The sequence below is a fragment of the Lynx rufus genome, unplaced genomic scaffold (assembly GCF_022079265.1).
Source record: "Lynx rufus isolate CCGP_SWC_20201006 ecotype Redwood Valley unplaced genomic scaffold, mLynRuf1.p SCAF_8, whole genome shotgun sequence".
Taxonomy (NCBI): Eukaryota; Metazoa; Chordata; class Mammalia; order Carnivora; family Felidae; genus Lynx; species Lynx rufus.
The window spans coordinates 100665209-100686942 of NW_025814896.1; the positions used below are offsets into that span (position 1 = coordinate 100665209).

General features: G+C 50.8%; 2 protein-coding genes across 2 annotated transcripts; both read left to right on the plus strand.

Moving 5' to 3' along the window:
• Positions 1-452: 452 nt before the first annotated feature.
• Positions 453-4160, plus strand: LOC124504218 (antimicrobial peptide NK-lysin-like). Its single transcript, XM_047069605.1, has 5 exons — positions 453-555; positions 1077-1180; positions 1665-1748; positions 2922-3090; positions 3993-4160. The coding sequence occupies exons 1-5, from the start codon at positions 504-506 to the stop codon at positions 3998-4000; spliced, it is 417 nt and encodes a 138-aa protein (XP_046925561.1). The 5' UTR covers positions 453-503; the 3' UTR covers positions 4001-4160.
• Positions 4161-11108: 6948 nt separating this feature from the next.
• Positions 11109-14784, plus strand: LOC124504351 (antimicrobial peptide NK-lysin-like). Its single transcript, XM_047069812.1, has 5 exons — positions 11109-11211; positions 11732-11835; positions 12320-12403; positions 13545-13713; positions 14617-14784. The coding sequence occupies exons 1-5, from the start codon at positions 11160-11162 to the stop codon at positions 14622-14624; spliced, it is 417 nt and encodes a 138-aa protein (XP_046925768.1). The 5' UTR covers positions 11109-11159; the 3' UTR covers positions 14625-14784.
• Positions 14785-21734: the final 6950 nt, after the last annotated feature.

The following is a 21734-nucleotide window of genomic DNA, read 5'->3' on the forward strand; positions in this document are numbered from 1 at the left end:
CTAAATGTGGCGGGGTCTGGCGGTGCTCCATTGGCTGAGATGGTTGGGGGAGAGCAGGGATACAGGAGGTGGCTGGTGGAGGGACACCAGCATAGACCCCTGGGAGAGGAGGGGAGGGAAGGGGGAGGGGTGGGAAGCTCCAGGGCCAAGGGCCTACCTGAGCCCTCAGGTGCAGGGATTGCTCTGTCCATTACCTCATCTGAGGGCAGGGGGTGGGGGGCATCATGGTAGCTGCTGCCCTCCAGCACCCCCCACTCACTGGGAAGCTCTAGCAGTGCGTGTGTGTGTGTGTGTGTGTGTGGCGGGGGAGGTGGAAGACAGCGTGGAGTCTCTGAGGAAGCACTCCTCCCCCCACTTCTCCACAAACTGGTGTCTGTGTTTGTGGTAAAGCCAGTGACACGGGGACAAGGCCTATAAGAGGAGCAGGACCCGGCAAGGTCAGATTGCGAGGCGGCCAGCCACATAAAGCGGGGTGTGAAGGGTGCTTCAGCATCTGCCCCACCATGACCTCCTGGGCCCTCCTGCTCCTTGCCTCAGTGCTCCTGGCCACCCCGGGTAAGGACATTCCCCCATGCACATCCTGGCAGCTACTTCTTAGCAGAGGGTAGGGACAGTCTGGAGGCTGGGTTCGATGGGCCACCAGATTTGAACTCCTGGGGGAAAGAAGAGAGAAAGAACGACCTCTGAAAGGAGATGAGGGTAGTGTTCTCTTAGAGCAGCTCCAAATCCGTGTGTGTGTGTGTGTGTGTGTGTGTGCGTGTGAGAGAGAGAGAGAGAGAGAGAGAACAGAAAAACAGAGACAAAGACAGAAAAGAGGTTCATGGATGATGTTGGTGGGGGGGGCGGGGGTGGGGGGCAGATAATCTTCTCCTGTTTTCCAGAAAGAATTGAGAGCATGTCTGTTGCACAGAGACTGGGTCAGAGCAGCTCCAGGGCAGAATGTGAGGACAGGCCCCCTGGACCCCTCACAGATCCCTGCTCCTGGCCTGTTTTCTAGCTACCTCCTGGGCTCCCACCAGCCAGGAGATCTGTCTCCTTCCACTTGTGAAGGGATGCTGATGGTGTTTCTTCCCCAGGGCTGACCTTTTCTGGTTTGAACCCTGAGGACAATGACTTGATGACCGTTGACTTGAGTCAGGAAAAGCAGTTCTTAGAGAGCTTGGTCCTGGAGTCCCCCCAGGTTGGTGGCTGGTTCCCTGCTCACTTCCCATAACCACCCCCTCACACATTGTCTCCTCCCCGGGAGCAGCAGGCAGGGCTGCACATCTCACTGGGCAGAGGGGTGGGGAGGCAGGGCTGTGGGCTGAAGATGCTGGTTTTGTGCACCGTTGTGCCCGTGGCAAAGGTCGGGGGGCTACCTGGGTCTGTCTGGCTGAGCTCTCCCCAGGAGGGTCCCCTGGGTTCTGACCAGAGTAGAGAACTGGGTCAGGGGCTGCTCTGGGTGAGGTGCTGCGGGTGTGGGGCAGGGTCTGGGGTGTGTCAGCCCCACCAAGACTAGCAGGAAGGTGGGCAGGGACCAGCCAGCCTGCGTCAGGCCTGAAAGCACAGAAAGAACCTAGATGATCCTGCTGGCCTAGGAGACACCAGAGAGCTCCTCCTGGGTCCCTGCCAAGGGCTGTTGGGGTGTCTGAGACACCATCTCAGGAGGCACTGTTTTCTGATAGGGTGACCAGCTGGCTATCAAATGCAAGATTTGTAAGGTGACAATCCAAGGTCTGAGAAAAGCCTTGGGACATAATATCACACAGGTGAGGCTTGTGATTTGGGGAGCCATTTGCAGGGCGGTCAAGGGCATGAGTGGGGCTTGTAGGGCTAGGGGTGACACTGAGGAAGGGGCTGATCCCTGGTTGGGCCAGGGCTTCTCAGCAGGGGATCTGTGGGCCCCCTGGTATCTGGGACTGACTTCAGAGAATCCCTTGAAATCATGAAGCTCTGTGAGTGTGAAAGTAGGAAGAGGAGCGTGCGTGGTTTCCGTCCCATTGTCAAAGGAAATTTGTTCCCAGAGCAGGTAGGAATCTTTCCCCTTTGGCCCCTCCACGTGTGTCCAGGGACGAATTTTGTGACACTGGTTCCATGATGGCCTGGGCTAGACTGATATGCCCCAGATCTCCCAATTCCTAGCAGCATGGCTTGGCCAAGCCCTTAATGCTTTCTGAGCCTCAGTTTTCTTTCTGTTTAGTGGGATGGATCATATCGCCCCTTGTAAGTTATCGAAGCCCTTTAAAGGAGCTGAGGGGTGGACGAGCTTAGCTCCATGCCTGTCCCTGAGTACCTGCTGGACAAGGGATGGGTTACTACCAAGAAGTCCTGCTTCCCCTCCCTCCCTCCGTCCCTCCGTCCCTCCTTCCCTCCCTCCCTCCCTCCCTCCCTCTGCTTTGTTCCCTGATCCTGCTCAGCTCCCTGGCGCTGCAGGGCCCACCCTCAGCCCTGGGAACTCAGCTTTATCCTTCTCCACTGGATGGTGGGAGAAGATACGTCCAAGTGGAATGTGCCAAGACTCCAAGTGCTTTCTTTTCCTAACCTTCGTCACACAGCCCTGTGCACGAGCCCCGACAGGTTGGGACCCAGGAAGCTTGGCAGGCAGAACCCTTCCTGTGGGTCTAGGAGCCGTGGACGCTGTTCACACAGAAGGCAGGGGGCAGGATAATGATGTACAGGGGACTGGGACACTACAGGGTCAACTGTCCTTCTCTCAAGAGCCCCTCCTGGCCAGGCTTAGGCCAGGGCCTTGGTGCCTGGGCATGAGTTCTGATCCCTGCCTCTCTAGCCTCTGCTCCGTGGCCGCCTGGCACCAGGCCCTCCTCCCAGCATGCCCTCGGTCAGGGTGCCCAGGGCCTAGATCTGCTGGGGTCTGCAGGGGGTGGCAGTCCTGGGCCGAGCTCACCTGAATTCTCTGTCTTCCTATGGTGCTGTTACTGCAGGAAGCCATCAAACAGGCTGCGTCCCTGGTGTGCAGGCAGCTATTTCCACTGGATGGTATTTGCAAGGATATAATCAATAAATTTCTTGATAAGATCACCCAGGGTATCATGAATGGGAAAAGCCCCGAGGAAATCTGTGTGAAACTCAGGATGTGCAAACCTGAAAAAGGTGAGTGCAGAGGTGACAACGGGGACTCATTCCTGGAGGGCTCACATCATGTCCCCACATATGTACAATACGGTTTCGACCCACAGATATCCAGCTGTCATACACATCCCACCAAGCTTCCCTGCAGTGACATGTTACCCCCACCACTGTGTGGAAAGTGGGGAGAAGATGGGTAGGTGGGCTGCAGCTGGAACCAGTTGAGAAATACTCCAGGCCATCCTGGGGTGCCATCAGGTCCCCATCTCCGGTCAGCTGTGGACTTGAGCAAGTAGCTCAACCTCTGTGAGCTTGAGTTTCCTTCCTTGTGAAGGGATAGGAATCCGTATTTCTGCTTTTCAACAAGGATTGAATGAAATGATTACGTGTAAAGAGGTTAAGACCAAGCAAGCGGCCTCAGACTGGGATATTTAAAGACATCAGAGCCCTGATTGAACTCCCATCCCCAGGCCTAGTATGGGATCCCTGGGCATCAGAGAGACAGGTCACATCTTTGCCCAGGACACTAGGGACCTGAGAGCTGAGCTCAGGAACCCCGCTGGCAGGGAGGGCTCTCAGTCTCTCCCTCCAGGGCTGCTCAGCTGTGCGCGCAGATCAGGCCACGGCTGCAGCCCATGGGCCGGGAGGGGCCCCTGATTGGCTCTGGCAGCTCGTGTAGCCCTGACTGAGGCTGTGGGACTTGATGCCGGCAGATCGGGGGTCACCTCCTACTTTGAGGTCCCCACCATTTCCTGCGATTAGAGTCTGCGGTTTTCATCTCTGAAGCCCCACAACCCACACAAACCCCTGACTAGGTTCCAGGATGTGACTCCAGGTGTGCTCTGTAGGGACAGGTGGCTCTAGTCCCCATAGCCCCCAGACAACACACACCCCTGTCCACTTCTCTGCTCTTGTCTCCACTCCAGGTCTCTGAGCCTCTGGGGTCTCTGACGCCACCCTGGGGAGAAGCACAGAGTCTCCCACAACCACCACCTGCTTCTGCCCTCCCAGATCCAGAGCCGACCCTCCAGTGTCTCTCAGCTAACTTCTCATTGCCTTCCCCTGCAAGAGAATAAATGCCATGCAAACTTTTAGCCACAGCTTCTTTTCCTTTGGTGGACTTGAGGGGAGGGGCTCAGAGGCATGCTTGGGTGACTCATGCGTTTGTTCAATCAATGGGTATTGTTTGTCCCACACTATTCTAGACGCTAGGGATTTCATGATGAACTGGTCAGTGTTAGCAGCCCTTACAAAGATGGTCACGAAATACACATGAACAGTCACTAGAGAGACACACACTCCTCTGAGAGCCTGGGGTACACAGTGGATGTACCCCCAGAAGCTCCCAGACCATGAGGAAGAGTAGCAGGTTGTAGGTAAGAGTGTTCTTGGTCATAGGGCACAGAAACCCACCCTTTGCTTCTCTCTGCAGGGAGCTGTCTTTTTGTTTTGGGAGATATATTACTTAGGATTTATTCTGTGTAAGCTACAGAAATCTTAGCTCTTTCTGGTTCCAATAAAAAAGTCAATGTATTGGCTCAAGTAATTAAACAGTGTATAGATAGCTTCAGGCACAGAATGATCCAGAAATGAGTGGTGTCCCCAGAGGTCCAGTCCTGCCATTCTCTCAGGTCTTTTCACGGCTGTATAGTGAGACTGATCTCAGCCAGCTTCCTTCTGGCTGCAGCCATGGCCACATTGGTCCAAACTTTACATTCTCCAGTATGTCATCAAGAGGAGAAGACAGTTCTTTGGTAGCCTCTCTGCCCTTGGAAGAGAATGGAAACTTCTTTCCTAGAAGCCCCATCAGATATCTCCTGTGTTCTCATTGGCTCGAATAGGGCACGTGTCATCTGGAACCCATCACTGTGTTCCGAGGGCATGGGACACTCAGATTAGCATGAGCTGAGTCAGGGCACACCCCTGGCCAACCAGTCACTCGTGTGAAAGTGGACATGAAAATCTGGGAGATCATTGCTGGGAGAGGGAAAGGGATACCAACGTCACTAGACGCAAAGGTGCATCAGGCAGGGCTCAATCCAAACAGCAGTTCCAGGACTCCCAGTGTGAAATCTGAAGCCATTTGAGTGTTAAAACACATAAGGAATATATGGGATTATAACCCATGGATTAGATGAGGATTAATGAATTCATAGAGATATAAATAGGACATTAATAATCAAATAAGGGAAATGGGGACATGTTACCTTATTCTAGATGCCAATTAATACATGTAGACGTAGTTGCAAAATTTATTCCCACAAAACACATATTGATTTGATATATGTGACCTTAGCAGGTACGGGCAGCTTTATTAAGGGGCTAGCAGTAAAGAATTGAAGAGAAATGGGGCCGAGCTGGAGGCCACGTGAAATTAGAGGTGGGGTCTGCTATTAAGGTGTTTACATGCAGGGGGAAATGGTCCCAGGAGAGGGGAGAGGCCCATGGTGCTGGACAGATGTGAGGTACAGCTCCAGGGAAGGCCTTGTGAAGGGAGAAGAGGGGTCCAGGGCACATGGAGCGTCAGCACAGACTTCCAAAGGTGGGAGCTTTGGGAAGGTGGCCTCACCCTTAGGGATAAAAGCTAGTAAAGGACAGAGGCCCAGCCAGCTCCTGTAGCCTGTCAGGAGGGAGCGTGAGTGTACTGCCTTCATAATCCAGACTCCACTGGGGGTACCTGCTCACCGCCAGGCCCTTCTCAGTTCTCTACCATTTCCCCTGTCACCCACCCAACAGCCCAGGACAGCAAGCCTGTGTCATGTGGCATCCCTCCCTCCAGGCCACGTCGAGCCCTGACCCAAACTGGAGCAAATGACTCCCTCCTGGGAAGTTGGAATTGCCCCATCCTGGTGCAGACCCCTTCGCCCTGGCCAGGCTCTGCATCTGTCTCTGGGTGGTCTTCAGACTTCCTTCTGCCTTGGCTCCCCCATCCCTTCTGGACAGGGCAGCCCCACGCTCTTTCCAAACCACAACCACATCTCCTCACTTTCCAGTGGCTTCTCTCAGAGCTCGGGACAAGTCCCTACTGTGTGTCACACCCTGGTGTCAGAATAGGAAAGAAACGAAAGAAAGACACTTACCTCAAGCACCTGCCAATCTACAAACGACTAGTAATAGCACATTAAATTTACCTAGCACCCTAACTCCCCTCTGTTTGTAGAAGAAGCAACAATTATTCATTTTATTCACTGGCATTGCCTGAGAACCTGTCCTTTGGCCTCCTGTGTGATGAGGTGGGAAGGAATGAGAAGGAAGTTCTAATGCACAGGGAGGTTGGTGGTTATCTCAAGGCGAAGCTCTTGTGTGCAACGTGAACCACCTCCTTCTATAAGGAACGCTATTTTTTCATTGCTGTAAGAAACTCAACAGAATTTACCATCTTAGCAATGTGGTAACGTACACGCAGCAGTGTTGAGTATATTCACATTGTTGTGACACGGACATCCAGATCTTTTTCGTCTTACAAAACTGGAACTCCAGACTGATTGTGAAGCCACAACTTTCCTTTGCCCCCCGTCTTAAAGCCTGAGAAAACTACAGTTTCTCAAAAGTGGTCCACATATTTCTATTTTATATTTCCTTTAATTTGACTACTTTAGACACCTCGTACAAATGGAATCAGAGATTTGTCTTTTTGTAATTGCCTTATTTCACTTAGCATGATGTCCCCAAAGTTCATCTTTGGTGTGGCAATCGACATGAGTTTTTGTTTTTAAGGTGAAATAACGTGTGTGTGTGTGTGTGTGTGTGTGTGTGTGCGTGTGTGTGTATTTATATATATTTGAGGAACCACCATATTGCTTTGCGTAACGGTCTTACAGTTTTACAACAGTGCACACTTTCTCCACATCTTTACCAACACTTGATATTTTCTTTTTTTTTGATAAGGGCCGTCTTCATGGGTGGGGTGCTATCTCCTTGTGGCTTTGCCTTGCATTTCCCTAATGATTATTGATGTGGGGAGCATCTTTTCATATGTTTGTTAGCCATTTCTATGTTTTGTAGGGAGAGTGTCTATTCAAAGACTTTTGAGCTTATTTTTTATAATGTTTATTTTTGAGAGACAGAGTGTGAGCAGGGGAGAGACAGAGACACAGGGAGACATAGAATCTGAAGCCGGTCCAGCGTCTGCACAGCAAACCCCCCCCCCCCCCGCGTGGGGCTCAAACCCACAAACCGTGAGGTCATGATCTAAGCTGAAGTCGGACGCTTAACCGACTGACCCACCAGGGGCCCCTCTTTTGCCTTTTTTAAATTATTTGCTGTTTATTTGTTGAATTTTAACATTTCTTTGTACTTTCTGGGTATTACTCCGTTATTAATGATTTGCAAACATTTTTTTTTCTTTTTCTTTTTAAAAACATTTTTTTAACGTTTATTTATTTTTGAGACAGAGAGAGACCGAGCATGAATGGGGGAGGGGTAGAGAGAGAGGGAGACACAGAATCGGAAGCAGGCTCCAGGCTCTGAGCCATCAACCCAGAGCCCGACGCGGGGCTCGAACTCACGGACTGCCAGATCGTGACCTGAGCTGAAGTCGGATGCCCAACCGACTGAGCCACCCAGGCGCCCCTGCAAACATTTTTATGTATTCCATAAATTGCCCTTTTACTTTGTCAACTGTGCTGTTTGATGCACAAAGTTTTTAAGCTTGATGCAATGCTAGTTGTCCATATTGTTGCATTTCTTGGTGTCATATCTGAGAATTCACCACCAAGTTGGAAGTCATGCAGCGTTCCCCTTGTGTTTTTTCTAGCGATTTTATAGTTTTGGGTCTCTCATGTAGGTGTTTGATCCTTTTCTAGTGACTCTTTTGCATATGGTGGAACATCAGGTCTACCTTCATTCTTGTCCATGGGGCTGTCCAGTTTTCCCAGCACCACTGTTTGAAGACATTTAAATTCCCTTTTATGAGCACTGTCTTCATAGGGTCTTGCGGAAATTGGTTAGCAGAACGGCAGTTTCTCAAAAGTGGTCCACATATTTGGTTAGTCACACGAGTGCAAAGGTTATGAGGATTTTTAAGGGCAGCCTGTTAGCATGCTCTTTGCAGGGATTTTACAATAATTACGCAAACAACCTCCAAATCAGATTAATCAACTCACATGAAATACAGTTAGAGGCCTCATTCCAGCCACGGAGTAATTTTCATCTAGTAAATCTACCGTTGGACAGTCTGAATCATTGGAAAATGCAGGTCTATGGCATCTAAACACATCTCAGTTTAATTCATTTTGGGGATTTTTAAGTATTTTCTGTGTGGAGGAGATGTTATCTGTAAATAGAGAGCTGTACATCTTCCTTGCTAATCAAAATGTTTTTTTGTTTTGTTTTGTTTTGTTTTTTTTTCCATTTTTTTGCTTAGTTCTCCTGGCTGGAATCGTCAGTGCAATACCAAATAGATGTCTGGAGAGCAGACGTCCTGTCTTGTTCCTGATCTTTGGGGGAAGGTATTTAGTCTTTCTTCACAGAGTCTGATGTCAGCTCGGGGAATTTCATAGATGTCACCTATCAGGTTGCAGACTTTCCCTTCTATTCTTAGTGAGTGTTTTAACAAGAAGAGATGTTGAGTTTTTTCAAATGGTGTTTCTGTGTCATTGAGAGGATCATGTGGTTTGTTTTTAAGTTTATTTATTTTTTGAGAGAGAGAGAGAGAGAGAGAGAGAGCACGTGCGTGCACGTGCCAGCACATGAGCACGTGAGGGGGGAAGGGCAGAGAGCAGGAGACAGAAGATCCGAAGCAGGCTCTGTGTTGACAGCAGAAAGGCCCATGAGAGGCTCGAACTCAGGAATCACGTGATCATGACCTAGGCCCAAGTCGGATGCTTAACCAACTGAGCCACCCAAGCACCCCAGGATCATGCGGCTTTTATTTGGGTTCTGTTGGTACAGTGAATTACATAACTGATTTTGGGGTGTTAAATCACTTTGCATTCCTGAATAAATTCTGGTTGGTCTGGTACAGAATTCTTTTTATATGTTACTGGATTCAGCTTGCCAGGATTTTGAGGAGGGTTATGGCATCCCTATTCAGGGGAGATATTGGTCTGTACTTTTCCTGTGTTGCCTTTTTCTGGTTTTGGCATCAGGGCATCCTTTTCTATTTCTTGGAAGAGTTTGGGAAGAATTCATACTAATTCTTCTAATGCTTGGTAGAATTCATCTGTAAAGATATCTGACCTGGATGTTTGTTTGTGGGTGGTGTTTGCATGACTCATTCCACGTCTTTACTTACTATACATCTATTCACTCTTCCCATTCTTTTCAGTCTGTTTCAATAGTTTGTGTCTTTACAGGGATGTGGTCCGATTTAATAACATATAACTGTTCATAGTATACCCATTCTCCTCTCTGTAAGGTCAAAATGTCCCTTCTTTTATTTCTGAATCTAATAACAAGGCAACACACACTACTGTGTTAAAGTGTGTCTGTCATTTACTCTGGATGACGGGAACCCTATCCCCACTCCCCCTCCACAGCACCCGCTCACCTCCCACAGGAGTAACCCTTATAGAAGTCATGTTGGGGAATGCTGACCCAGGATACCAGATTACTTCTGCTTGGCACAACGCAGGTTGTGAAGCTTCCTCACACGCGCGCACACACACACACACACACACACACACCACTGGGGCCCTGTGAACAGGTGACACTACACCCATTTCACAGGTAAGGGAACTGAGGCTCCAGGAGGTGGAGTATGTAGCTCACGGTGCCCTCAGCTTGTCGGAGGCCTGCTTGCCTGGACTCCACCCTCTTTCCTTCTAGGCAGAAGCTGAGCGGGGAGCAGGGCTCTGAACGGGCTCAGGAAGTAGAGTATTTCAGAGAAAAAGGGCAGGCTGAGGCTCGGCACTAGCCCATGATGGGATTCCCGGGCAGATGGAAGGCCTGGAGTGGTCCCAGCAGATACTGAAGGGGGACGGGGGGCTGGGAGGTGCTGAGGGGGCCTTGCCAGCACGTCCTGGCTGCGTGCCTCTACCATCTCAGCAGCTGGAGGTGGGGGAAGGTTCTAGTCCAAGCAGTACCCCAGCCGGCCCCGTGGCTGAGGTCAGGGCCCCTGTTCTCCGCACCCAGTTTCCTCCTCTGAGCCGCGAAGGAGGTGGGGGAAGGTTGCCAGACAAAGGTGGGATGCCCAGTTTAATGTGAGTGTCAGGTAAACAGCAAACACATTTCAGTGTGAGCGTATTCCATGCAATCTTTGGGACACACTTACACTAAACAATGACTTATTTTCTATCTGATAATGGATGTGACCTGTGCAGCTTGTATTTTCATTGCAGATGAGGCCAGTGACCTTCATGGCACAGATGAGAGGTCAGACCCGGGGCGCTGGGCGTAGATCCCTGTCTGGGGCTCACTTCCTTCACACGGGCTGTTGTCTCTCCCTATGGACCAGATGAAGGACGGCTGGGCTGAACCTGGCTCTGAGGGAAAAGCCTGCCTCTGTGATGGTGGCCAGGAGGCTGGTGAGGGGCTGGGGACCCAGGGTGTCTGTGGTGCCCATGCCCGGGGAACACCAAGCCCGAGAGCGGGACTGGGAGGAGCTGTTTGCATCTACACTGAGGGACCTGTCTCTAAATGTGGCGGGGTCTGGCGGTGCTCCATTGGCTGAGATGGTTGGGGGAGAGCAGGGATACAGGAGGTGGCTGGTGGAGGGACACCAGCATAGACCCCTGGGAGAGGAGGGGAGGGAAGGGGGAGGGGTGGGAAGCTCCAGGGCCAAGGGCCTATCTGAGCCCTCAGGTGCAGGGATTGCTCTGTCCACTAACTCATCTGAGGGCAGGGGGTGGGGGGACATCATGGTAGCTGCTGCCCTCCAGCACCCCCCACACTGGGAAAGCTCTAGCAGTGTGTGTGTTTGTGTGTGTGTGTGTGTGTGTGTGTGTGTGTGGCGGGGGAGGTGGAAGACAGCGTGGAGTCTCTGAGGAAGCACTCCTCCCCCCACTTCTCCACAAACTGGTGTCTGTGTTTGTGGTAAAGCCAGTGACACGGGGACAAGGCCTATAAGAGGAGCAGGACCCGGCAAGGTCAGATTGCGAGGCGGCCAGCCACATAAAGCGGGGTGTGAAGGGTGCTTCAGCATCTGCCCCACCATGACCTCCTGGGCCCTCCTGCTCCTTGCCTCAGTGCTCCTGGCCACCCCGGGTAAGGACATTCCCCCATGCACATCCTGGCAGCTACTTCTTAGCAGAGGGTAGGGACAGTCTGGAGGCTGGGTTCGATGGGCCACCAGATTTGAACTCCTGGGGGAAAGAAGAGAGAAAGAACGACCTCTGAAAGGAGATGAGGGTAGTGTTCTCTTAGAGCAGCTCCAAATCCGTGTGTGTGTGTGTGTGTGTGTGTGTGTGCGTGTGAGAGAGAGAGAGAGAGAGAGAACAGAAAAACAGAGACAAAGACAGAAAAGAGGTTCATGGATGATGTTGGTGGGGGGGCGGGGGTGGGGGGCAGATAATCTTCTCCTGTTTTCCAGAAAGAATTGAGAGCATGTCTGTTGCACAGAGACTGGGTCAGAGCAGCTCCAGGGCAGAATGTGAGGACAGGCCCCCTGGACCCCTCACAGATCCCTGCTCCTGGCCTGTTTTCTAGCTACCTCCTGGGCTCCCACCAGCCAGGAGATCTGTCTCCTTCCACTTGTGAAGGGATGCTGATGGTGTTTCTTCCCCAGGGCTGACCTTTTCTGGTTTGAACCCTGAGGACAATGACTTGATGACCGTTGACTTGAGTCAGGAAAAGCAGTTCTTAGAGAGCTTGGTCCTGGAGTCCCCCCAGGTTGGTGGCTGGTTCCCTGCTCACTTCCCATAACCACCCCCTCACACATTGTCTCCTCCCCGGGAGCAGCAGGCAGGGCTGCACATCTCACTGGGCAGAGGGGTGGGGAGGCAGGGCTGTGGGCTGAAGATGCTGGTTTTGTGCACCGTTGTGCCCGTGGCAAAGGTCGGGGGGCTACCTGGGTCTGTCTGGCTGAGCTCTCCCCAGGAGGGTCCCCTGGGTTCTGACCAGAGTAGAGAACTGGGTCAGGGGCTGCTCTGGGTGAGGTGCTGCGGGTGTGGGGCAGGGTCTGGGGTGTGTCAGCCCCACCAAGACTAGCAGGAAGGTGGGCAGGGACCAGCCAGCCTGCGTCAGGCCTGAAAGCACAGAAAGAACCTAGATGATCCTGCTGGCCTAGGAGACACCAGAGAGCTCCTCCTGGGTCCCTGCCAAGGGCTGTTGGGGTGTCTGAGACACCATCTCAGGAGGCATTGTTTTCTGACAGGGTGACCGGCTAGCTCTTAAATGCAAGACTTGTAAGATGATAATCCAAGCTCTGAGAAAAGCCGTGGGACATAATATCACACAGGTGAGGCTTGTGATTTGGGGAGCCATTTGCAGGGCGGTCAAGGGCATGAGTGGGGCTTGTAGGGCTAGGGGTGACACTGAGGAAGGGGCTGATCCCTGGCTGGGCCAGGGCTTCTCAGCAGGGGATCTGTGGGCCCCCTGGTATCTGGGACTGACTTCAGAGAATCCCTTGAAATCATGAAGCTCTGTGAGTGTGAAAGTAGGAAGAGGAGCGTGCGTGGTTTCCATCCCATTGTCAAAGGAAATTTGTTCCCAGAGCAGGTAGGAATCTTTCCCCTTTGGCCCCTCCACGTGTGTCCAGGGACGAATTTTGTGGCATTGGTTCCATGATGGCCTGGGCTAGACTGATATGCCCCAGATCTCCCAATTCCTAGCAGCATGGCTTGGCCAAGCCCTTAATGCTTTCTGAGCCTCAGTTTTCTTTCTGTTTAGTGGGATGGATCATAATCGCCCCTTGTAAGTTATCGAAGCCCTTAAAGGAGCTGAGGGGTGGACGAGCTTAGCTCCATGCCTGTCCCTGAGCACCTGCTGAACAAGGGATGTGTTACACCAAGAAGCCCTTCTTCCCCCTCCCTCCCTCCCTCCCTCTGCTTTGTTCCCTGATCCTGCTCAGCTCCCTGGCGCTGCAGGGCCCACCCTCAGCCCTGGGAACTCAGCTTTATCCTTCTCCATTGGATGGTGGGAGAAGATACGTCCAAGTGGAATGTGCCAAGACTCCAAGTGCTTTCTTTTCCTAACCTTCGTCACACAGCCCTGTGCACGAGCCCCGTCAGGTTGGGACCCAGGAAGCTTGGCAGGCAGAACCCTTCCTGTGGGTCTAGAGCCGTGGGCGCCGTTCTCCACACAGAAGGCAGGGGGGCAGGTTAATGATGTACAGGGGACTGGGACACTACAGGGTCAACTGTCCTTCTCTCAAGAGCCCCTCCTGGCCAGGCTTAGGCCAGGGCCTTGGTGCCTGGGCATGAGTTCTGATCCCTGCCTCTCTAGCCTCTGCTCCGTGGCCGCCTGGCACCAGGCCCTCCTCCCAGCATGCCCTTGGTCAGGGTGCCCAGGGCCTAGAGCTGCTGGGGTCTGCAGGGGGGCGGCAGTCCTGGGCGGAGCTCACCTGAATTCTCTGTCTTCCTATGGTGCTGTTACTGCAGGAAGCCATCAAACACGCTGCGTCCCTGGTGTGCAAGCAGACATTTCCACTGCAGGGTGTTTGCAAGGAATTAATCACTAAATCTCTTGATAAGATCATCCATGGTATCATGAATGGGAAAAGCCCTGAGGAAATGTGTGTGAAACTCAGGATGTGCAAACCTAAAAAAGGTGAGTGCACAGGTGACAGCAGGGACTCATTCCTGGAGGGCTCACATCATGTCCCCACATATGTACAATACGGTTTCGACCCACAGATATCCAGCTGTCATATACATCCCACCAAGCTTCCCTGCAGTGACATGTTACCCCCCACCACTGTGTGGAAAGTGGGGAGAAGATGGGTAGGTGGGCTGCAGCTGGAACCGGTTGAGAAATACTCCAGGCCATCCTGGGGTGCCATCAGGTCCCCATCTCCGGTCAGCTGTGGACTTGAGCAAGTAGCTCAACCTCTGTGAGCTTGAGTTTCCTTCCTTGTGAAGGGATAGGAATCCGTATTTCTGCTTTTCAACAAGGATTGAATGAAATGATTACGTGTAAAGAGGTTAAGACCAAGCAAGCGGCCTCAGACTGGGATATTTAAAGACATCAGAGCCCTGATTGAACTCCCATCCCCAGGCCTAGTATGGGATCCCTGGGCATCAGAGAGACAGGTCACATCTTTGCCCAGGACACTAGGGACCTGAGAGCTGAGCTCAGGAACCCCGCTGGCAGGGAGGGCTCTCAGTCTCTCCCTCCAGGGCTGCTCAGCTGTGCGCGCAGATCAGGCCACGGCTGCAGCACATGGGCCGGGAGGGGCCCCTGATTGGCTCTGGCAGCTCGTGTAGCCCTGACTGAGGCTGTGGGACTTGATGCCGGCAGATCGGGGGTCACCTCCTACTTTGAGGTCCCCACCATTTCCTGCGATTAGAGTCTGCGGTTTTCATCTCTGAAGCCCCACAACCCACACAAACCCCTGACTAGGTTCCAGGATGTGACTCCAGGTGTGCTCTGTAGGGACAGGTGGCTCTAGTCCCCATAGCCCCCAGACAACACACACCCCTGTCCACTTCTCTGCTCTTGTCTCCACTCCAGGTCTCTGAGCCTCTGGGGTCTCTGACGCCACCCTGGGGAGAAGCACAGAGTCTCCCACAACCACCACCTGCTTCTGCCCTCCCAGATCCAGAGCCGACCCTCCAGTGTCTCTCAGCTAACTTCTCATTGCCTTCCCCTGCAAGAGAATAAATGCCATGCAAACTTTTAGCCACAGCTTCTTTTCCTTTGGTGGACTTGAGGGGAGGGGCTCAGAGGCATGCTTGGGTGACTCATGCGTTTGTTCAATCAATGGGTATTGTTTGTCCCACACTATTCTAGACGCTAGGGATTTCATGATGAACTGGTCAGTGTTAGCAGCCCTTACAAAGATGGTCACGAAATACACATGAACAGTCACTAGAGAGACACACACTCCTCTGAGAGCCTGGGGTACACAGTGGATGTACCCCCAGAAGCTCCCAGACCATGAGGAAGAGTAGCAGGTTGTAGGTAAGAGTGTTCTTGGTCATAGGGCACAGAAACCCACCCTTTGCTTCTCTCTGCAGGGAGCTGTCTTTTTGTTTTGGGAGATATATTACTTAGGATTTATTCTGTGTAAGCTACAGAAATCTTAGCTCTTTCTGGTTCCAATAAAAAAGTCAATGTATTGGCTCAAGTAATTAAACAGTGTATAGATAGCTTCAGGCACAGAATGATCCAGAAATGAGTGGTGTCCCCAGAGGTCCAGTCCTGCCATTCTCTCAGGTCTTTTCACGGCTGTATAGTGAGACTGATCTCAGCCAGCTTCCTTCTGGCTGCAGCCATGGCCACATTGGTCCAAACTTTACATTCTCCAGTATGTCATCAAGAGGAGAAGACAGTTCTTTGGTAGCCTCTCTGCCCTTGGAAGAGAATGGAAACTTCTTTCCTAGAAGCCCCATCAGATATCTCCTGTGTTCTCATTGGCTCGAATAGGGCACGTGTCATCTGGAACCCATCACTGTGTTCCGAGGGCATGGGACACTCAGATTAGCATGAGCTGAGTCAGGGCACACCCCTGGCCAACCAGTCACTCGTGTGAAAGTGGACATGAAAATCTGGGAGATCATTGCTGGGAGAGGGAAAGGGATACCAACGTCACTAGACGCAAAGGTGCATCAGGCAGGGCTCAATCCAAACAGCAGTTCCAGGACTCCCAGTGTGAAATCTGAAGCCATTTGAGTGTTAAAACACATAAGGAATATATGGGATTATAACCCATGGATTAGATGAGGATTAATGAATTCATAGAGATATAAATAGGACATTAATAATCAAATAAGGGAAATGGGGACATGTTACCTTATTCTAGATGCCAATTAATACATGTAGACGTAGTTGCAAAATTTATTCCCACAAAACACATATTGATTTGATATATGTGACCTTAGCAGGTACGGGCAGCTTTATTAAGGGGCTAGCAGTAAAGAATTGAAGAGAAATGGGGCCGAGCTGGAGGCCACGTGAAATTAGAGGTGGGGTCTGCTATTAAGGTGTTTACATGCAGGGGGAAATGGTCCCAGGAGAGGGGAGAGGCCCATGGTGCTGGACAGATGTGAGGTACAGCTCCAGGGAAGGCCTTGTGAAGGGAGAAGAGGGGTCCAGGGCACATGGAGCGTCAGCACAGACTTCCAAAGGTGGGAGCTTTGGGAAGGTGGCCTCACCCTTAGGGATAAAAGCTAGTAAAGGACAGAGGCCCAGCCAGCTCCTGTAGCCTGTCAGGAGGGAGCGTGAGTGTACTGCCTTCATAATCCAGACTCCACTGGGGGTACCTGCTCACCGCCAGGCCCTTCTCAGTTCTCTACCATTTCCCCTGTCACCCACCCAACAGCCCAGGACAGCAAGCCTGTGTCATGTGGCATCCCTCCCTCCAGGCCACGTCGAGCCCTGACCCAAACTGGAGCAAATGACTCCCTCCTGGGAAGTTGGAATTGCCCCATCCTGGTGCAGACCCCTTCGCCCTGGCCAGGCTCTGCATCTGTCTCTGGGTGGTCTTCAGACTTCCTTCTGCCTTGGCTCCCCCATCCCTTCTGGACAGGGCAGCCCCACGCTCTTTCCAAACCACAACCACATCTCCTCACTTTCCAGTGGCTTCTCTCAGAGCTCGGGACAAGTCCCTACTGTGTGTCACACCCTGGTGTCAGAATAGGAAAGAAACGAAAGAAAGACACTTACCTCAAGCACCTGCCAATCTACAAACGACTAGTAATAGCACATTAAATTTACCTAGCACCCTAACTCCCCTCTGTTTGTAGAAGAAGCAACAATTATTCATTTTATTCACTGGCATTGCCTGAGAACCTGTCCTTTGGCCTCCTGTGTGATGAGGTGGGAAGGAATGAGAAGGAAGTTCTAATGCACAGGGAGGTTGGTGGTTATCTCAAGGCGAAGCTCTTGTGTGCAACGTGAACCACCTCCTTCTATAAGGAACGCTATTTTTTCATTGCTGTAAGAAACTCATAACAGAATTTACCATCTTAGCAATGTGGTAACGTACACGCAGCAGTGTTGAGTATATTCACATTGTTGTGACACGGACATCCAGATCTTTTTCGTCTTACAAAACTGGAACTCCAGACTGATTGTGAAGCCACAACTTTCCTTTGCCCCCCGTCTTAAAGCCTGAGAAAACTACAGTTTCTCAAAAGTGGTCCACATATTTCTATTTTATATTTCCTTTAATTTGACTACTTTAGACACCTCGTACAAATGGAATCAGAGATTTGTCTTTTTGTAATTGCCTTATTTCACTTAGCATGATGTCCCCAAAGTTCATCTTTGGTGTGGCAATCGACATGAGTTTTTGTTTTTAAGGTGAAATAACGTGTGTGTGTGTGTGTGTGTGTGTGTGTGTGCGTGTGTGTGTATTTATATATATTTGAGGAACCACCATATTGCTTTGCGTAACGGTCTTACAGTTTTACAACAGTGCACACTTTCTCCACATCTTTACCAACACTTGATATTTTCTTTTTTTTTGATAAGGGCCGTCTTCATGGGTGGGGTGCTATCTCCTTGTGGCTTTGCCTTGCATTTCCCTAATGATTATTGATGTGGGGAGCATCTTTTCATATGTTTGTTAGCCATTTCTATGTTTTGTAGGGAGAGTGTCTATTCAAAGACTTTTGAGCTTATTTTTTATAATGTTTATTTTTGAGAGACAGAGTGTGAGCAGGGGAGAGACAGAGACACAGGGAGACATAGAATCTGAAGCCGGTCCAGCGTCTGCACAGCAAACCCCCCCCCCCCCCGCGTGGGGCTCAAACCCACAAACCGTGAGGTCATGATCTAAGCTGAAGTCGGACGCTTAACCGACTGACCCACCAGGGGCCCCTCTTTTGCCTTTTTTAAATTATTTGCTGTTTATTTGTTGAATTTTAACATTTCTTTGTACTTTCTGGGTATTACTCCGTTATTAATGATTTGCAAACATTTTTTTTTCTTTTTCTTTTTAAAAACATTTTTTTAACGTTTATTTATTTTTGAGACAGAGAGAGACCGAGCATGAATGGGGGAGGGGTAGAGAGAGAGGGAGACACAGAATCGGAAGCAGGCTCCAGGCTCTGAGCCATCAACCCAGAGCCCGACGCGGGGCTCGAACTCACGGACTGCCAGATCGTGACCTGAGCTGAAGTCGGATGCCCAACCGACTGAGCCACCCAGGCGCCCCTGCAAACATTTTTATGTATTCCATAAATTGCCCTTTTACTTTGTCAACTGTGCTGTTTGATGCACAAAGTTTTTAAGCTTGATGCAATGCTAGTTGTCCATATTGTTGCATTTCTTGGTGTCATATCTGAGAATTCACCACCAAGTTGGAAGTCATGCAGCGTTCCCCTTGTGTTTTTTCTAGCGATTTTATAGTTTTGGGTCTCTCATGTAGGTGTTTGATCCTTTTCTAGTGACTCTTTTGCATATGGTGGAACATCAGGTCTACCTTCATTCTTGTCCATGGGGCTGTCCAGTTTTCCCAGCACCACTGTTTGAAGACATTTAAATTCCCTTTTATGAGCACTGTCTTCATAGGGTCTTGCGGAAATTGGTTAGCAGAACGGCAGTTTCTCAAAAGTGGTCCACATATTTGGTTAGTCACACGAGTGCAAAGGTTATGAGGATTTTTAAGGGCAGCCTGTTAGCATGCTCTTTGCAGGGATTTTACAATAATTACGCAAACAACCTCCAAATCAGATTAATCAACTCACATGAAATACAGTTAGAGGCCTCATTCCAGCCACGGAGTAATTTTCATCTAGTAAATCTACCGTTGGACAGTCTGAATCATTGGAAAATGCAGGTCTATGGCATCTAAACACATCTCAGTTTAATTCATTTTGGGGATTTTTAAGTATTTTCTGTGTGGAGGAGATGTTATCTGTAAATAGAGAGCTGTACATCTTCCTTGCTAATCAAAATGTTTTTTTGTTTTGTTTTGTTTTGTTTTTTTTTCCATTTTTTTGCTTAGTTCTCCTGGCTGGAATCGTCAGTGCAATACCAAATAGATGTCTGGAGAGCAGACGTCCTGTCTTGTTCCTGATCTTTGGGGGAAGGTATTTAGTCTTTCTTCACAGAGTCTGATGTCAGCTCGGGGAATTTCATAGATGTCACCTATCAGGTTGCAGACTTTCCCTTCTATTCTTAGTGAGTGTTTTAACAAGAAGAGATGTTGAGTTTTTTCAAATGGTGTTTCTGTGTCATTGAGAGGATCATGTGGTTTGTTTTTAAGTTTATTTATTTTTTGAGAGAGAGAGAGAGAGAGAGAGAGAGAGCACGTGCGTGCACGTGCCAGCACATGAGCACGTGAGGGGGGAAGGGCAGAGAGCAGGAGACAGAAGATCCGAAGCGGGCTCTGTGTTGACAGCAGAAAGGCCCATGAGAGGCTCGAACTCAGGAATCACGTGATCATGACCTAGGCCCAAGTCGGATGCTTAACCAACTGAGCCACCCAAGCACCCCAGGATCATGCGGCTTTTATTTGGGTTCTGTTGGTACAGTGAATTACATAACTGATTTTGGGGTGTTAAATCACTTTGCATTCCTGAATAAATTCTGGTTGGTCTGGTACAGAATTCTTTTTATATGTTACTGGATTCAGCTTGCCAGGATTTTGAGGAGGGTTATGGCATCCCTATTCAGGGGAGATATTGGTCTGTACTTTTCCTGTGTTGCCTTTTTCTGGTTTTGGCATCAGGGCATCCTTTTCTATTTCTTGGAAGAGTTTGGGAAGAATTCATACTAATTCTTCTAATGCTTGGTAGAATTCATCTGTAAAGATATCTGACCTGGATGTTTGTTTGTGGGTGGTGTTTGCATGACTCATTCCACGTCTTTACTTACTATACATCTATTCACTCTTCCCATTCTTTTCAGTCTGTTTCAATAGTTTGTGTCTTTACAGGGATGTGGTCCGATTTAATAACATATAACTGTTCATAGTATACCCATTCTCCTCTCTGTAAGGTCAAAATGTCCCTTCTTTTATTTCTGAATCTAATAACAAGGCAACACACACTACTGTGTTAAAGTGTGTCTGTCATTTACTCTGGATGACGGGAACCCTATCCCCACTCCCCCTCCACAGCACCCGCTCACCTCCCACAGGAGTAACCCTTATAGAAGTCATGTTGGGGAATGCTGACCCAGGATACCAGATTACTTCTGCTTGGCACAACGCAGGTTGTGAAGCTTCCTCACACGCGCGCACACACACACACACACACACACACCACTGGGGCCCTGTGAACAGGTGACACTACACCCATTTCACAGGTAAGGGAACTGAGGCTCCAGGAGGTGGAGTATGTAGCTCACGGTGCCCTCAGCTTGTCGGAGGCCTGCTTGCCTGGACTCCACCCTCTTTCCTTCTAGGCAGAAGCTGAGCGGGGAGCAGGGCTCTGAACGGGCTCAGGAAGTAGAGTATTTCAGAGAAAAAGGGCAGGCTGAGGCTCGGCACTAGCCCATGATGGGATTCCCGGGCAGATGGAAGGCCTGGAGTGGTCCCAGCAGATACTGAAGGGGGACGGGGGGCTGGGAGGTGCTGAGGGGGCCTTGCCAGCACGTCCTGGCTGCGTGCCTCTACCATCTCAGCAGCTGGAGGTGGGGGAAGGTTCTAGTCCAAGCAGTACCCCAGCCGGCCCCGTGGCTGAGGTCAGGGCCCCTGTTCTCCGCACCCAGTTTCCTCCTCTGAGCCGCGAAGGAGGTGGGGGAAGGTTGCCAGACAAAGGTGGGATGCCCAGTTTAATGTGAGTGTCAGGTAAACAGCAAACACATTTCAGTGTGAGCGTATTCCATGCAATCTTTGGGACACACTTACACTAAACAATGACTTATTTTCTATCTGATAATGGATGTGACCTGTGCAGCTTGTATTTTCATTGCAGATGAGGCCAGTGACCTTCATGGCACAGATGAGAGGTCAGACCCGGGGCGCTGGGCGTAGATCCCTGTCTGGGGCTCACTTCCTTCACACGGGCTGTTGTCTCTCCCTATGGACCAGATGAAGGACGGCTGGGCTGAACCTGGCTCTGAGGGAAAAGCCTGCCTCTGTGATGGTGGCCAGGAGGCTGGTGAGGGGCTGGGGACCCAGGGTGTCTGTGGTGCCCATGCCCGGGGAACACCAAGCCCGAGAGCGGGACTGGGAGGAGCTGTTTGCATCTACACTGAGGGACCTGTCTCTAAATGTGGCGGGGTCTGGCGGTGCTCCATTGGCTGAGATGGTTGGGGGAGAGCAGGGATACAGGAGGTGGCTGGTGGAGGGACACCAGCATAGACCCCTGGGAGAGGAGGGGAGGGAAGGGGGAGGGGTGGGAAGCTCCAGGGCCAAGGGCCTATCTGAGCCCTCAGGTGCAGGGATTGCTCTGTCCACTAACTCATCTGAGGGCAGGGGGTGGGGGGACATCATGGTAGCTGCTGCCCTCCAGCACCCCCCACACTGGGAAAGCTCTAGCAGTGTGTGTGTTTGTGTGTGTGTGTGTGTGTGTGTGTGTGTGTGGCGGGGGAGGTGGAAGACAGCGTGGAGTCTCTGAGGAAGCACTCCTCCCCCCACTTCTCCACAAACTGGTGTCTGTGTTTGTGGTAAAGCCAGTGACACGGGGACAAGGCCTATAAGAGGAGCAGGACCCGGCAAGGTCAGATTGCGAGGC

What these genes read in the sequence shown, in the direction of transcription:
- LOC124504351 (XM_047069812.1), top strand. Translation starts at nt 11,160, where the DNA reads ATGACCTCCTGGGCCCTCCTGCTCCTTGCCTCAGTGCTCCTGGCCACC. An exon ending in TGGTCCTGGAGTCCCCCCAG is followed by an intron (nt 11,836 to 12,319) that starts GTTGGTGGCTGG and finishes GTTTTCTGACAG; the next exon opens with GGTGACCGGCTAGCTCTTAA. An exon ending in TGGGACATAATATCACACAG is followed by an intron (nt 12,404 to 13,544) that starts GTGAGGCTTGTG and finishes CTGTTACTGCAG; the next exon opens with GAAGCCATCAAACACGCTGC.
- LOC124504218 (XM_047069605.1), top strand. Translation starts at nt 504, where the DNA reads ATGACCTCCTGGGCCCTCCTGCTCCTTGCCTCAGTGCTCCTGGCCACC. An exon ending in TGGTCCTGGAGTCCCCCCAG is followed by an intron (nt 1,181 to 1,664) that starts GTTGGTGGCTGG and finishes GTTTTCTGATAG; the next exon opens with GGTGACCAGCTGGCTATCAA. An exon ending in TGGGACATAATATCACACAG is followed by an intron (nt 1,749 to 2,921) that starts GTGAGGCTTGTG and finishes CTGTTACTGCAG; the next exon opens with GAAGCCATCAAACAGGCTGC.